The sequence below is a fragment of the Condylura cristata genome, unplaced genomic scaffold (genome assembly GCF_000260355.1).
Source record: "Condylura cristata isolate star-nosed mole 26May11 unplaced genomic scaffold, ConCri1.0 scaffold00011, whole genome shotgun sequence".
In the NCBI taxonomy this organism is placed as follows: domain Eukaryota; kingdom Metazoa; phylum Chordata; class Mammalia; order Eulipotyphla; family Talpidae; genus Condylura; species Condylura cristata.
This window is the reverse complement of record NW_004567112.1, coordinates 37,700,810-37,717,150: the sequence shown is the minus strand read 5'-3', so window position 1 is coordinate 37,717,150 and position 16,341 is coordinate 37,700,810. Positions and strand designations below refer to the sequence as shown.

General features: G+C 55.6%; 1 protein-coding gene across 1 annotated transcript in view; it reads left to right on the top strand.

Annotated features, from left to right (window-relative positions):
* Positions 1-16,341, top strand: part of CDH23 (cadherin-related 23) — a 330,906-nt gene that overhangs the window by 253,218 nt on the left and 61,347 nt on the right. Inside the window, exons 28-35 of the mRNA XM_004681069.2 lie at positions 3,263-3,398; positions 4,800-5,188; positions 6,045-6,146; positions 6,469-6,471; positions 10,189-10,338; positions 11,333-11,461; positions 12,314-12,442; positions 13,117-13,344. Of these exons, the coding sequence (XP_004681126.1) occupies positions 3,263-3,398; positions 4,800-5,188; positions 6,045-6,146; positions 6,469-6,471; positions 10,189-10,338; positions 11,333-11,461; positions 12,314-12,442; positions 13,117-13,344 (1,266 nt within the window). The remainder of the gene's footprint in view (positions 1-3,262; positions 3,399-4,799; positions 5,189-6,044; positions 6,147-6,468; positions 6,472-10,188; positions 10,339-11,332; positions 11,462-12,313; positions 12,443-13,116; positions 13,345-16,341) is intronic.

Genomic DNA, 16,341 nt, shown 5'->3' with positions numbered 1-16,341 from the left:
ATCTCCACCCCACAATTTCTCCAGGGCTGGAAATGGAACAGCAGCCTGCCTGGGCTTACTGTCATACAGCCAGGAAATAGGTGACTCAGCCCTAGCCCACCTGCTGATACCCACAGAGTAGATGGGGAGAGAAGACTGGATCCCTGTAGCAAGATCTGCCCAGGTGGAGATGGCTGAGGGGCTCAGGCCTCTTGGGCCGTTATGCCTTCGGGCTATGCAGAGGGACCTCATGGTCCTGGTGACTGAGAGTCAAATAGTTACTTGAAGGTACCCCAGCCAGTTAGACACAGCCACGCTCACCGCAGATCATGGGTCCTTCATTCCCATGCTGCTCAGCACACCTGGCAGCGCCTGCCCCTTGTGGGCCCCATCAGGCCATAGAGTGGCTGACATCAGCCTGGCTTGTGTTGGCTCCCTGAGCTAAAGCTTCCAACCACATCCATGGTGGCACCGGCTCCCACCCTCCCCAAGGCGAGTGGTACCTCTCTTCCAGGCTTGCTTATGTCACGAGGATTAGAAATTCTGTTTAGCTACACACCTTTTTAAATAAAATGGTGTGCAGCCCCACAGTTAGCATGAACAGCAGATCAAAGCCAGGCTGTACTTGGGTGCAGGGTGACTCAGCCAGAGCCACACCTACTCTGAACCCCGAGGAGTGATAAACTCCCCCTGCACTTTCTAAGCACTTAGGGCACTTGAGCTCACTGGCTCCCGACAGCCTTCCCCCATGAGATCAGTGCGTTACATTGCCTGCTTTGTAGATGAGAAGGTGGGTGCAAAGAGGGACCTGTCAGTGTTTTTAGGGTCACACGGTGGCAAGAGTTGAGCCAGTCACTACACTGAGCCACCTCGACTGGCTCCTCAGAGCACAGAGAACTCTGGCACCCGTCCCCAAAGAGTCATTTTAAGGTGGGGATTTGGGAACTGTCCCCTGGGCCAGGGGCGTGATGGCTCTTACACTATGAAGCCCCAGATCCCTTGCCCCAGGAAAACTGGGGGCCTTGCTGAAGACAGTGTGGGGACTCCAGCTTTGCTCTGGCTTCATTTTCTCAGTAGCAGCAGAGAAGGCTTGCAGAGATGACTTTCTGCTTTACACCCAGCAAGGGCCCAGAGGAGGGGCCAGGGAAGGGGAGGGTCCTTGCAGAGACAGGGAGACATCCCTCCGCCCTGCCCCTCTGCCCTGACACCACTGGCAGGCACAGCCCTGAGAGAGAATGAGAACGGGGCTGGCCCAGGGGCCCAGCAGCACAGGGGCTGAGCCCTCCTGCTCGGCAAGACCTTGGCAGGCTGTTTCCTGCACACCTGGTTCTCTCAGGGTTGCAAACCACACCACTTTGCCTCCTGAAACAAGAAGTTAGTGGTACATGGCCAGTCTGGAGGACACAGCACACCCAAACTCCTCACCAACTCCCTTCTCTCTTAGCTGCCGTCAGACTAACCCAGCTTCCCCCATTGACCCTGGGGGTCAAGGCTGTCTGACCACGCAGACTTGGGAAGGCTCACTGTTTATGGAAAGCCCGTTCCTGAAGTCCACCCATGCAAACTCCCCTACATCCACCCCACCCAGGATCTCCCAGCCAAGTTCTTGGTGAAGCCAAACTTAAAAGGTTCTGAACAGCTGTGCTCAGGGTCAGTTTGCATAGTGAGGGTCAGGTGTCTGGAGTGAAAACTGACGCTGTGGCAGGGCTGCAGCAGCCCTGAAAGAAGGGAGGTAGAGCGAGCTTTCCCGCCCCTCCTTCCCAGCTGCCCCCACCCACCAGTTCTCCATTAGTCAGCCCACTTATGCCACTTACGTCTTTCCACTTATGCCAACAGAGCCTCTTTACTTCCAGCCAATGAATTCCCACCTAAGCCCAGAGGAAATGCCAGAACTGATCCCAGAGTCATTGCTCCCTCAAAAACCAAATATTCTTGTTGCCATGCCCGAGGCTGGCCCCGTCAGTGCTGTGAGATCTGTGTTACCCATGCTTGCCCTTACCCCCTCTCTATGCTAGGTGAGTCCCTGCAGCCCTGGGGCTGCTAGCCTGGGAAGAAGGAGGTGTCCCTCTTGTTCCGGTCCTCCTCATCCCCAGCAGTAGGATTGGTAGTTTGGGAGCCAGAGAAACCCCACTCTTTCCAGTGCTTTCAGTGATGTTGAGGCCCTGGGCAAGTCCCCCTACGGTGAGCCTCTGGTTCCCCATCTGGGGAAAGGCCCTCGTGACTCCCTGAGCCCCAGCACTCTCACCCATTTCCCCTCCCTGCCCCGCTGGTCCTTCTGGACAGGGCCCTGTTTCTGCCACGCCCTCCCATGCTCCCAGGGGTTGGATGGGTGTGAGGGAAGGAAAGAACCACAAACCTCTCTCCCCAGAAACTGCTTTATTTTTATTGTGCAAGACACAAAAAGAAATTAGGCCGTACAGGTGAGCAGTGATGAAAATCACGCATAATTCCCCAAATCACAAGTTTCTCAGGCAGGGTTCCCAGAAGCAGACCCCTGGGCAAGGATTGGTCTCAGGGTGATTAGTAGGAAGTGCCCCCCTGGGAAAGTTGGGAGGAATATGGGAGGCAGAAGGCAAGTAACCCGCAAATTGCTGCCCAGAGAATCAGGACTCAGCCCCAAAGAGAGCCCCAGAGAGTCACCACAGCTGCCCCACCCAAGGAAGCAGAGCGCCCAGCTCTCCCACACCCAGTGGCCCCTGGCCAGGGGTGCCCCAGGGGCTCCATACCCCTCAGTTCAGGCTCTTGATATGTGTGCATTCCAGTGGTGTGGGGGGGGGGGGCTAGTTCCCCACAAAGGGTTGCCAGCGCTCACCCCTGCCATGAGATCCCTCAGAAAAAGATACAAGAGACTGGAAAGGGGCCAAGCACAAGCATACACACCTGCAACGCCCTAGTGAGCATCTTTCTCCTGAGTATATTTTGATGTTTGCATGGGTCAAGCACTTTTGCAAAGCGCTGACTCATTCTGACTTCATAGCGACTCTAGGAGTGGCACAGGGCGTGAGTTCCCATGCGCTGTTGCCGATGACAGCAGAGGGACCCTGTGGCCTGAGAGAGCCATGCACAGGGTAGTGGCAGAGCCCGGAATAGTTTTGCTCCTTACATAACCTGTGTGCGCCTGCCCATATGCCCGTACTGTGCTCAGTCGAGGGCCCCCCCGCCCCCTGCTGTGACCAGTCACACAGCCCAGGCCATGCAGAGGCGCTCACAGCCGGCCAGAGCAGGGGCCCAGCCCCGGGCTTCCTTCCCCACCATGATCTTCTTCCTGCCTGGGCTCCCACAGGTGATCGTGTATGTGGAAGATGTCAACGACGAGGCCCCTGTGTTCACACAGCAGCAGTATAACCGCCTGGGGCTTCGAGAGACTGCTGGCATCGGCACCTCGGTCATCGTTGTCCGAGCCACGGACCGAGACACCGGTGAGGCAGGAGGAAGCTGAGTCTGTTCCCTAGCTAGTCCCTCCCCTCTCCGCGGGGCCTGTCTTCCTCTTCCAGCTCTCCCACTGAGTGGTTCCCAGGCCCGGGAGGGCCTCCTGATACGGTCTTGAAGTCGGGGGAGGGGGGGGTCATCTCAACTCCCGGGTGGGGATTCATTCAGATTTGTCATCCCAGGAGCCAGCATCTCCTGGCTGGCCTTTGGCAGGGTCCAGGCAGGGCCAGAAGAGGCGAAGGCCTGCGGGAAGCGTGGCTGAGGCCTACGTGCAGCCAGCTGTGGGTGGCATCATGTCCTGGCGGCTCCGTCTTGGCCTGGCATACAAGGGCTTCTCAAGGGGGAGTGCCCTTTTTATTTTACAGAGTGATGGTCTCCTCTGAAACGCCACCTCCCCCCAGGGACCCCAAGCCCCAAAGTGGTCAGCTTAGTACAAAATAAAGGCAAGCTCGGTCACATGACGATTGCTCCCGCGTGTCTTCGCTGTCTGTGCTACCCTAGGCAGGTAGCCAGAGAGGAGCTCTCTTTGGGGGTCTGCTGCTCCTTATTTCCCCAACTCCTGTGGCTCCCAACCCAGCCCCTCATAGCTTCTCTGGCTTACTTGAGGCATAGCATGGGTGGAGGGAGACCCAGGGATAAGGAGTCTAAGGTGGATTTTTCCCCGTGCAAAGGCACGTCTCTGCCTTTCAGGTAATACACAGTGCTGTGGCCCAATGGTGTGTGAGTTTTTCTGGGTCAGAAACTCTGAAAAACTAGTGAAAACTACGAATCCCTCCTCAGCAAAAAGCCCATCCACTCAGAGTTTTGCAAATTTCAAGAGTCTGATCTGGGATTTCCCAGGTGGTTTTGTGACCATTCCCTCAATGTCTGCGGACTTCAGCTAAGGAACCCCAACTTCTGGCTGGAGGGTATATTCCAAGGCATAGGGACTTGGGCTGTCAGGGGGTGGGGCCCGGGGAAGGTGTCCTTGGCTCTAGGACTCTTCGGCTGGAGGGATCAAAGGTTTAGCTGTCTCTGTCAAAACTTTCTAGATCAAAGTCCCCACTCGAAGAGAACCCTAACTTCCCCATCTCCTATTTGCCCAAATCCCCAAGTGGGAAAGGGTGGGAGATGCTTGAGCTTGAACTATGAGTCTCCAGCAGCAGAACCAGCCCCTTCTGACATAGCTCTCATGCCAAGGTCACACTCAAGGAGGTCAACAGTGTGTGCTAGGCTTTGCCATCCACATAGACCCACACTCTGCTGCCTCTCTTGAGACGATCCAGCCCAAAGAGATGGCCCCTGCCACCACCTCTCAGGGACAGTGGCAGGTGCACAGTGGGCATTTTGGGAAGCCGCAGGGCAGCCCCACTCCCACCGGGGACTATACAGTCTACTGTGTTCTGCTGCAGGGGATGGTGGTCTGGTGAACTACCGCATCCTGTCAGGTGGTGAGGGGAAGTTTGAGATTGACGAGAGCACGGGCCTTGTCATCACTGTGGACTTCCTGGACTACGAGACCAAAACCAGCTACCTGATGAACGTGTCTGCCACCGACCAGGCACCCCCCTTCAACCAGGGCTTCTGCAGCGTCTACGTCACACTGCTCAATGAGCTGGATGAGGCTGTACAGTTCTCCAATGCCTCCTATGAAGCTGCCATCTTGGAGAACCTGGCACTGGGCACCGAGATTGTGAGGGTCCAGGCCTACTCCATCGACAACCTCAACCAGATTACCTATCGCTTCGACGCCTATACCAGTGCCCAGGCCAAAGCCCTCTTCAAAATAGATGCCATCACGGTAAGGGAGGCAGAGGACAGACACAGTGAAGCCTCCTCCTGAGGACAGGGAGCTTCAGCCCTTTAAAGTTAGCCAACATTGATGGAACTGTTTCTATGTGCCTCACAGTCTTCCTTCGTCATAAAGTGGTTTTGAGATAATGCATCCCTCCTAATATTTAAGAGTAAGATAAAGTTGATATGTAGGCAACCTGATGTCTTGAGGGCACTGAATAGCAGAACCATGCAAGTCATCAGGTTTCCCTTTTTACCTTGGCTATTAGGAAGCTCTGGCACAAATTTTGTGCTTCGTTGTAACAGCTTGGCTTTGCTAGGTATCTGGTGCAGCAAACTCTTACAACCTGCCTGGCTCTTACCTTTCTGTCTTTGCTTTAGTGTGTCTCTTATCAGGAGTCCCTCTTTGAAGATAGGCAAGGTGTCTCTAAAGTGTGCCAGATCAACCCTCCCCAACCCTCAAAGAGCTCTTGGGCTAGGAGTAGAAGGGGGGATCTTCAAGGATAGGTGTCATTGCCACTAGCAGGAACTATAATGGAGGTAAAATGGAGCTCATCTCAGGCCCAAATAAGGTAGCCATGAAGCCATGATACCTTTCTTGGGAAGCAGAAAGTCTACGTGGAAGAGGTAGTGGCCTCTGTATGAGATTTGAGTGGAAAGCAGGATATCAACCAATGGAGTTCAAGAAGAAGTTGGCACAGGACGTAGTGATGGGAAGGACTTAGGTGTGGCGGTGGGAAGGTGGGTAGAACGTTCAGGGTTAACGAGGAGTCTGGCTCGGCCAGAATATGAAGCCGCTTGGAGGCAGGACAGCCTCCTGGCGGGTGTGGTATCGTCACTCACTGCCGGGCACTTGCCTGCAGGGTGTGATCACAGTGAAGGGCCTGGTGGACCGGGAGAAGGGCGACTTCTATACCCTGACAGTAGAGGCAGATGACGGCGGCCCCAAAGTGGACTCCACTGTGGTGAGTGCATCCCTAGGTGAGAGCCCCGTGCTTAAGTCCTAAAACCACCCCCAAGGCTCCCTAAAACCTACATCTTCAGCTGCCAACATGCAAGACAGGCAATAGGTAGTGGTTCCTATGGCCCAGGCATGGCATTGCAGCCAGCTATGCCATACCTTCGGGCATCCTGGGCCAAAAATGAGGCCTCAGATAGGTTGGGCACGGGGAGGCTGCCTCCTCAAAAGACCACTTCTTGGGACGGGGCCTGGTAAAACCAGACTGCTAACCACCTGCATCTTTGCCTTTTCTCTTCCCTGGCTGCATCCTGTGGCTCTGCCTACAGAAGGTGAGTAGCCTACGAACTGAGGGGGGCTTTCCTCTGTGCCATTGGCCGCGAGGGTATGGCCCAGGCCTGGCATGGTACCAGGTCTGCTGCCTCCCCTGGAGAAAGGGTCACAGATGGGCCGATGGCAGGTGCCTATTCAGACCCTTCATAAACTCCCCAGTCCGTCTTCTCTCACACCTGGGCTCAGGCCCTTCCTAGATACATTTCCCATCTGCTCTGCTCTTTCTGCCTGCCGAGTGCTGCCAAGCTTCACGGGGTGTAGGGGTGAAGGGTACCCTAACAAGGTGTAGGTGGGATGCATCCCAGAAAGAACACCGAGGCCTCATCACAGATGTGTGACACGGGCAAGTTGCTCAGCCTCTCTGTGCTTGCCTTTCTTGGGTCTGGAGTAAGGGTTATGCAAGCGCCCTCCCTTCCTCAGAGGATGTACTGAAGATGGAATCTAGGCCCTAGAGAAAGATGCAATGGAAGTGGCTTCTGTACAGGGGCTCCCCCATTTCTTGGAGCCTGGAATGAGGAGTGTGTTACAGTGCAGTGTGTGTGGAGTGGGACGCACAGGGCCAAGACGTGGTGGATGTTGGGTGAGGGCAGCCGTGGATATGGTGTGGGCCACTGCCCTGAAGGACTCCAGGGAGAGGCAGGGGAGCATGTATAAGAAGCATTTTCAGAAGGGGTGACTGCTGAGGTCGGAGATAGGTAGGGGAGGTGGGAGAGGCACATCAGGAACACCAGACTTGGGTTTGAAATAAGAGTGGGCCAGGGTGGGAGGAGATGGCCCTTGGGGTGGCATCCTGCACTGACTGACAATCAGGACATTTAACAATCAGCTTGCCCTGGATCTGAGGCCATCCATGAGCCACATGGAGCGTCCAGCTCATCATTGGCCCTGGTTGTGTCCACGTCATCTCTCCCCACTGAGCCCCTTTTATGTTAGTCTGAAGGGCCAAAAGTCACTCCAGCATCCAGGCTGAGCCAAATCCGGCTGCTTGGCGTCCTCCCGCCAGGGCTCCCTGCTGGTGGTTTGGTCACCCCCAAACCACCTCCATCCAGGGTTGTAGCCTGGGAGTGGGTGAGGCTATAAGCAGCAGTGAGCCCATAGCTCCCAGTGACCTCCTAGAGGTCCCAGGAAGCAGAGTCTTTGGGTGGCAGACAGTGGGCAGGGACTTGGCCTGCAGTCCCCAGCTCAGGCGCCTGGCTTCCCAGCCTGGAGGTCTAAGACCTACAGCAGGGTCCTCTTCCTGAGCCTCAAAAGTCTCATCTGTAAACTGGGCCCAGTTGTCTTTAAACTGAGGTTGAGAAGCAACAGAGATGGCGGGATGTTCTGGAGGCTGTGAGGCCTCTCTTTGGCCCAGGCCGCTCACTTCCTCTGAGTCTCCGGTAAGGACACACGCTTGCAGGGGCCCCGGTATTTCTAGTGTTGTTTAACCCTTTTCCCAGAAATAGGACCTGCCCCTGTTTATGCTGCTCAGCTTCCTCTGAGGCTCTCAGGGGCCACTACCCCAGATACACCAACCCTCTGTGCCCCAAGTGCTGGTGGAGGCAGAGTGAGCAGCCTTGTAAAGATGGCACTATTTCCCCTCCGAGGCCGGAAGCCCTAAACCACAGCTCACCTACACCTGACTCTTCCCCGGCCCACAGCTCCTGCAGAGCCTGGGAGTGGGAAGGAGTGGCTGGGCAGGTGTGGGGTACTAGTTCTGGGGCCCAGCAGCCCCTGTAGACCCTGGGAGTGGGAAGAAGCAGCTGGACATGTATAGGGTACTAGTTCTGGGGCCCAGCAGCCCCTGTAGACCCTGGGAGTGGGAAGAAGCAGCTGGGCAGGTGTGGGGTATGATTCTGCTGTAGAGCATGCATAACATGTTCAGGGCTTGGGAGGATGGAATTTGGAGCATGAGACCCTGGGTGGGACACAGACCCATATCTGATTCCCATGGACCTTGTCACCTGCCTTCCCTCCTCACCCACTAAACTTCACTCCCCTTTGCTGGAAGCACCTCTAATCACCATTGTCATCACCATCATCATCATTAGATGATGTGTGCCAGGCTCTGGGTTGGGCTCAAGGGGCAACAGGAAACCAGAATCAGATGCAGCCTCCACCTTTACAAGTGTACGATACAGGGTAGGAAGGACTTTGATCAAAGTATCATACTAATCACTGAATGGCATGATAAAGACCCTATAAGATGTCAGTGAAGTCGAGGAGGACTGCCCCGAGGAAGCGACCCAAACTGAGATTGCAGAGAGCACTGGATTAATGGAGCTAACAAGGAAGAGCAGTTCAGGCAGAGAGATCAGCATGTGGAAAAACCATGAGGCAAGGAAAGCAGAGAGAGCCCAAACAAGGCATTGCCTCTCCTAAGGGTCACTCTGCTGGTTTCCCAAGTGTGCCGGTGGGAGCTCCGTAATCCATGGAATTCTGTGACCAAAATCCATGATGGTCAGCAGAGACCTGGCGAGTGAGGCCCTGCCTTTGCCAGGCCAGAAGCAAGAGGGGACCACCACACCCAACTCCTTATGCTGTGGCTGCTCATTTCTTCCAGCATCCAGTGAGGGAGGTATCCCTACTTTCAGCTGAGAGAGTGGAAAATCAGAGAGGCTGAATAACTTTTTCCAAAATCACACAGCTAGTAAAGAGTGGGTAGGTCCCGCTGTGAGGCCTGGGCTCACTGTATGTGGTTCTGGCAACTGCTTCAAGACATGGCATGTGATTAGGACTGAGAAGTAAACCTGATCAGGAGGGAGGATGGTCTGGAGTCTCTGGTAATGTTGAAAGAATCCACAGGCTTCTGTGGGTCCTGCGAACACTGGGAGGCAGGCAGGCCTGGGGGCCACTGAGCCCAAGTCCAGCAGAGGAAGGATGGGGTGTGAGCTGGGGCAGGATGGTCAGAAGAGGCCTGGCCTGGGATTCCTGAAATCTGAGCCCCCTCCCGCCCCACCTCAGTCTCCCTTATCAGTGAACCCAAGGGGGCCCTATGGTTTGGCCTCAGTGGCCCGTGTCCACTCATGGCTGCCTGTGGGCTGGAGGCTGTACACACAGCCGGGCCTTCTCTCCTGGCTCACTCTCCAGACCTCGCAGGAGACCAGAGCTATATCCACAGAACAATGTGCTCTTAGGAAGCACTGGCAATGTTCCTGGCTTTTTATCTGAAGCTGGAAATTCCCCTCCTTCCCATCTGTCCTCTCCCACTGGGACCACCCAGCTGTCCCCCACCCGCCTCCTATGCCTGAGCTCTGTTTCCTTCTCTAATCCGAGGTTCAAACAAGGAGGCCTTCAGGCAGTAGCTGGCTGCCAAAGGTGTTTCAGCTGGCCTGCGCATAATTTTTTCTTTAATGTTATTAGTTACCACCTAATTCCATATAAAAATTGGGCTTGAAATTTGGCTCTTTCCCCTTGAAAGACAGGAAGTCATGCCAGGGCCAAGCTGGCAGTCCTGCATGGCTTTGCAGCTGGGTAGTAGCCTCATCCCCTTTAGCCAGGGCCCCCACCTTCCAGGTGTCCAAGTCACCTCCACCACAGTCTCCCCTCAGGCCCCTTCCCTCGCTCTCCCAGCCGCCAGCATTTGGATGCACACACCTGGCAGTCACAGTTGGCCTGGGCCAGCTCTGGAAGTTTGTCAGTGGCCTCACCGGGTCCCCAGTAGGCCCACGGTGGGACTAGTGTTTGAGCCCAGGGAGGGGAAGGAGGAGAGAGGTCTGTGCCCACATTCGCCACCCCAGGTCTACATCACTGTGCTGGACGAGAATGACAACAGCCCCCGCTTTGACTTCACCTCCGACTCGGCGGTCAGTGTGCCTGAGGACTGCCCCGTGGGCCAGCGTGTGGCTGCTGTCAAGGCCCGGGATCCAGACGCTGGCAGCAATGGGCAGGTGGGCACCAAGAGAAGTGGTCTGGATCTTTCCTGTCAGCAGGGGGTTCCCAGAGCCCCTCAGTGGGAGGGTAGCATCTAAAGGCCTCCCCTTCACCAAACAGGAAATAGGGTGTCATCCAGGTCCCATCCTCACTCTAGTCTGTGGTCAGGGAAGAGGCAGCAGTGTTGGCCACCAGCCCTGCCCAGCTCAGTGAACTGAGCTGACCACAGGTCATTTCCCACCCCAGCAAGCTGGAAGCAGAGGGGGCTCAGCTTTCCCAGTAATTCCTTCATCTCCTCACCCACAAACCACATAGAGCACGCCCCCGTGTGCAAGGCTGAAGCCCTCCTGACACAGCCCAGGTCAGAGAATGCACACTCCTTTCTCTGTCCTAAGGAGGGGGCGGTGATGTTGAGATACCCCCAGAGGCAAGGAGGGGTGACAGAGCAGGTCAATCTTCTCACTGCATTGATCTGTGAATTGGTGGTATAGCTGAGGAAATGTTCGCCACCTTTACAAATGCTTTACATACCTCTGGGGAGTCCAGACACGCTGACTTTGGGCTTACAATCATGTGGCTTCAAATCCACTTTCTCTTGGGCACTTCTTTAAGCTGTATGACCTTGGCCAAATTGGTTCATGTTTCTGAGCCTCTTGTCTGAAGAGAAAAGCTCCCATTGATAGGGTTGTTGGAGGAGCCTGAGAGAATTCCTGTAGTCCTGATAACACAACATACTGCTCCTAGCAGGTGACCTACAAGGATTCATGCTCCTGCACCCCTCACTAGGAAATGTCAGGGCGGCCAGACTCTCACCCACCTTGTGGCCCGTAGGGCCAGTGTCCCAATGTCCCCCACCCAGGGACCTGCCACAGGGTGAGGGATGTAACCACTCTACACAAAATACTCTATTCTCAAACCCCCTAGCTGAGCAGACCCCCAGGAGGGCAGGGGTGTTCCCTCGGCCTGACCAGGCCATGTCCTCAGCCCCTCAGCCTGTCTCCTCTTTGACAGGTGGTCTTCTTCCTGGCCTCTGGCAACATCGCTGAGGCCTTTGAGATCGTCACCACCAATGATTCCGTTGGTGAAGTGTTCGTGGCCAAGCCCCTGGACAGAGAAGAGCTGGACCACTACATCCTCAAGGTGGGGACTCACCCTAGCCAGGGTCACTGCTGACTGTCTGAGAGAGGGCTCAGCTCATCAGCACCCTTTGACCGTCGATTTCTCTGTCACTATGTGCTTGACACACCTTTGAGCCAAGGCCATGAGAGACCAACCCCAGAGAGGGCATCCTGGGATGGGTCTCTGGTGCCCATCCCTGCTGTGAGTCAGAAGAGAAAGTCTATCCAGGAGAGCCTGAATCTTCCACAAATGCAGTGGCCTTGGGTGAGGTGTCTACTCTATCTGGGCCTCAGTTTCCTTTTTGTACCATGGACAGAAAACACCTCGCCTGCCTCTGCTGAGTGAGGATTGCAGGTGTGGGAGCCATGAAGGCCAGCATTTCTGCCAGCCAGACAGCTGTGACTGGCACACTTCCAGAGGGGCAGGTATCTCAGCCCTTGGGCACCTGCTCCCTGGAGTATCAGGGAAGTGTCCAGGCCCCAGGGACAGGTTCAGGCTATGCTTAAGGTTCCAACTCATAGCTGAAAAGATGACTGAAGGATCCTCATCTATTTGCCAAAATCCAAATCTGCGTCCATGGACCCTGGGCCTGGCCCCAGAGTTTGGGGCTGGCACAGGGCTATATGAGGAGGTGAAGACGTGCCACACAGGAGTCAGACTCCAGATGAGAGCTGGGCAAGGGTTGTATGCCGCCTGGGGTAAAGGCTGAAAGACTTGGGGGCGTCCAGGGCTGATGCCCCGCCCCCAGAGACAGGAGTGGGCCCACAATCTGCCTTCCCAAGTGTTCTACACCAGCAGACGCCCCTCCTGGACAGATTCCAGACCCTTCTTCCCCCACCCTTAGCCCTGACTCCAGCTACCCCTTCCTCATAGGTTGTGGCTTCTGACCGTGGCACCCCTCCACGAAAGAAGGACCACATCCTGCAGGTGACCATCCTGGACATCAATGACAACCCTCCAGTGATCGAGAGCCCCTTTGGCTACAATGTCAGTGTGAACGAGGTGAGGGCAGCCCTGGCCTCAAACGCTGGCCTGGCTCACTAGCCTCTCTCATCTGGGAGGTGGGAACAGCGGCTTGCTTATTAGTCATTATATCCCTGTCCCTAGCCCGGGTTCTAGAATGCAGCATCTTTTTGTGCTGGAAATAAAGAGGCGAGCAGAGGGCAAGAACAAAGCATTCTTTCACACCACTGGGAAATGGAGATTTACCCTGGGAAAGCTGCTTTTTAAGAAATGCATTTACTATTCAGTCCTAAGACAGAGCCCCTCGGACCAATTTTTGCCCTGGCACGGCTTAGAATCATGCCAGCTTGGACATTCCTGAAAGCAGAATGGCATAGGGTGAGAGACCAGCGCAGACCAGCCCCCCTTGGCTCGGACCCTGGTTCTGCCACTGATTGTGGGATTTGAATTCTCTGCCCCTCGGTTTTCTCCTCTGTCAAGGGAATAACACCCTTACATAAGTCAGGCTTATAGAAGAGGTCTGATGAGTCAACAGGCTCCTGCCTTAGCAGCTGCCCGCAGAAAGTCACCACCATCATCCGTGTCAGCTTCCTCATTACTCCAGGATAATCAGAGCAGAGCTTTCTAGAGGTTCAGGCAAAGAAGGCCGTGGGCTCCCAGAAACAGGTGTCAGCCTTTGCCGCCGAGCATTCACCCTCCGCTCTCCCCCCCAGAACGTGGGCGGGGGTACCGCCGTGGTCCAGGTGAGAGCCACCGACCGTGACATCGGGATCAACAGCATCCTGTCCTACTACATCACCGAGGGGAATGAGGACATGACCTTCCGTATGGACCGGGTCAGCGGGGAGGTCGTCACGCGCCCAGCCCCGCCCGACCGAGAGCGCCAGGGCTTCTACCACCTGGTGGTCACCGTGGAGGACGAAGGCACCCCCACCCTGTCGGTGAGTCACAGGAAGCCGTTGAAAGGGGAACAGGGGTGGGAATGGAACGCGCCGCTGCCTCCGCCGTGGGGACTCAACAACTCCTTCACGGTGCCACTAATCGCGCAGCCTGTCAGCGCTTCTGGACGGCTGGTGGGTGCAAAGCCTGGGTTACTGGTTCACCTTGTCGGACGCCACCCAGGGCTTCTATTTCATGACCTTTGCTCGCACAGAGAAGCTCTAGGGGAGCATCCTGATGGAATCTGGATAGGGGGCCTGGCCAGCCCCACTAGGCTGGCTGAGTTGCGCGCCATGAGTGGTGCTAAGCGGGAACAGGCGCCGTCTGGCCTCTCTCCCTGTGTGGTGCCGGTGTGACTCCCTGTCACCACTCGTCTTGAGTTGGGGTCTGAGTTGGTGTCTGTCTGAATGGGACCAATGTCCATGGTCAATCTGTCATGGCGGGTGGACTGCACCACCACCCAGGACAGTGTGCAAGGTTGCAGATGGAGGTGGAGCCCTGTGGGGCCGGAGGGTGGACAGTCTGGGGTAGTGGACTGGGACTTGGAGTAGTTTGCAAACTAACAGTGGACATTTGGAGTGAGGCTCATTCACATGTGAGCCGGCTGTGTAATCGTGAGCAAGTCAGAACCTCTCAGAATATCAGTTTTTGTCATCTATAAAAGGGTGATAATATCTCCTTCGCTGATGGTTTTGAGGAATCAAAGTAGCTAATGTCTGTGAAAGTGCTAGGTAAAGCAGAGGAGGCTGAGACCAGCTCTCTGTGGCTGCAGTAATGCTGCATGACAGTCCAGACAGAGAAGCGGAGAGCAACAGCCCTTGACTTAGCTCCGCTGTCCAGGCTGGCGAGTCAGGCCTGGCTTAGCTGGACAAGTCTGGGCTCAGCTGGGCTCCCACGGGTGTTTGGGAAACTGGATGTCAGTGGGTGGCTGCTTTTCTGGGGGTCGGCTGGGGGTCATGGGGTTGACATATCTGTCCTCTACCAGAAAGCTATCCCGGGCCCAGGAGAGAAAGTGGCAGCAGGGGTGGCCCTTCAAGGCACACCTGGAAACTGTCAGAAGGTCACTTCTGTAGCATTCTGTCGGCCAAAGCAACTGTCCAGGTGCAAGATGTGGGGAGAGGAATTCTGGCTTTTGAAGAGTGAGTCATGAAGCTGTGTTGCCAAGAGTGTGGATATGGGAGGACTATGTGGTTGGGGACATTCTGTTATCTGTGCGCCGGGAGGTGATCCTGGTTCTAGGTACCCTGAGTATCCTCCGTCACCACTCATCCATTCAGCCATTCACATCCATGGGGCCACTAGATATACTTACGGGACACATAACAGAGGGCAGGTAAGGGCTATAGCACTAGTTGCTGTAGTGCTGTGGAAGGACTCAATTTGACATAACTCCTCCCTGGTGCAACAAAACTTCAGGTGGATCACCTGGTCATCCCTCAGTAGCATTTACATATTTGACTACAAGTCCCAGAACTTAACTATAGCGTTCTACGGAACGCACAGCTGGATGGAATTTCTCTCTTACTACAACAACTTTGGAGAGAATTTCAGATCAGCATGAACAAAGGCCTAAGAACAAGTAATGGGGGCACGCTCTGGAGCTGCAGGGACAGTTGAGAGGAGAGCAGCCTTTGAATCATCCCCGTGACATTCTGCTGGGACACATCCTAAAAGTTGGTTCCACTACCCTCTAAAACACCACCCCCAGATCTCCTGGCCCAGCTGAGCCAGGGTGGGGATGAGTAGAAGCTGCTGGGCAAGGGCCCTGTGGCCAGTGCCTGACCATATTGGCATTTGCCTTCAGAAACACCAGACCCTTGAAAATTCGCATCCACTGATAAGACCCTTGCCTTTGGGCAGGGAATCCTCAAGCACAGAACTGAAGACAAGCCAGAGCGGCCCAAGGTCCCTTTTCTGCTATTGGGCAGATTTCGCTGGGTTTAGAAGGAAGGCCCAGCCCCCCAGGACCTGCCAGAGCCCAGCATCAGACCAGCCATCCTGAGGTCCCAGAGAAGGCCCCTGTGGTCTAGAGGGGTGAGGAAGTGGGTGCACCCTGCACATATCTGTCTGTCCAGCAGACCCGCACACTGTCCACTGTTCTCACCTGCAGTTATCCACCAGGGCCAAGCCAGCACTCACTGGCACAAGACCAGCCAGCCTTCCTGCAGGGCAAAGGCAAGGCCAAGTCCACTCATTTATTCACTCAACACCAAACACTTGTCAGGCCTGTGCTACAGGCTAGGAGGTGCAAATGCAGTGGGCCATGTTCTGCCTTCAAGGAACCTATGGTCTAGTGGGGGAAATGGTCCCGAGAACTGACTCTCTATGATGTCAGTGCTAGGAGCTCAGAGCCAGGAGAAAGGTTTTCTGGATGCCGTATCATTTGGAATCAAGTCTTAAAGGATGGTGCTGTCTAAGCAGGCGGCCTGGAATTTGGCCACTAAGAGCCTCCCAGAGCCTAGAGAAATCTGTGTCTGGGCCCGTCCCATCTCTTCCTTTCTCCCTGGGCCTATCCCTTCCCCCACCACCCCTCATCTGTTTCCTGAGAGCGGGACATTCCTGTAAGCAGCCTGTGCCATCCCCACCCAGCTCTTGGCCTCATGTCACACAGGGCTCAGAACAGCCATGCCACGGGGGCATCCGGCCCACCCTAGCCTGTCACACAATGGTGTGCCACCCGCCAGGGGAAGCCATTGTGCAGCCTCAGCCCTCTGCTAGCTTCTGGCACAGGCAGGGAGATCAGCGTAGGGGGGAGGCCCCTGCAAGAGGAAGGGCTGGGCCCAGGGAGGAAGGACGGAAGGCAACTGAGAGGTCAGGAGCTGAGCCCACACCCCCCAGAGGCACCTGCAGGGGCTGGGGGAAGGAGCCCAACCAGCCACTCACAGCCAACTGGTTATTGAATCCCAGATAGCCAGTCTGGCTTCCCAGGCTGGTGAAAACATCCAGAAGTCACCTGTCCCAGCAGAATGACAGAATCTGCTGTAGGGTCGTCAGCAGTA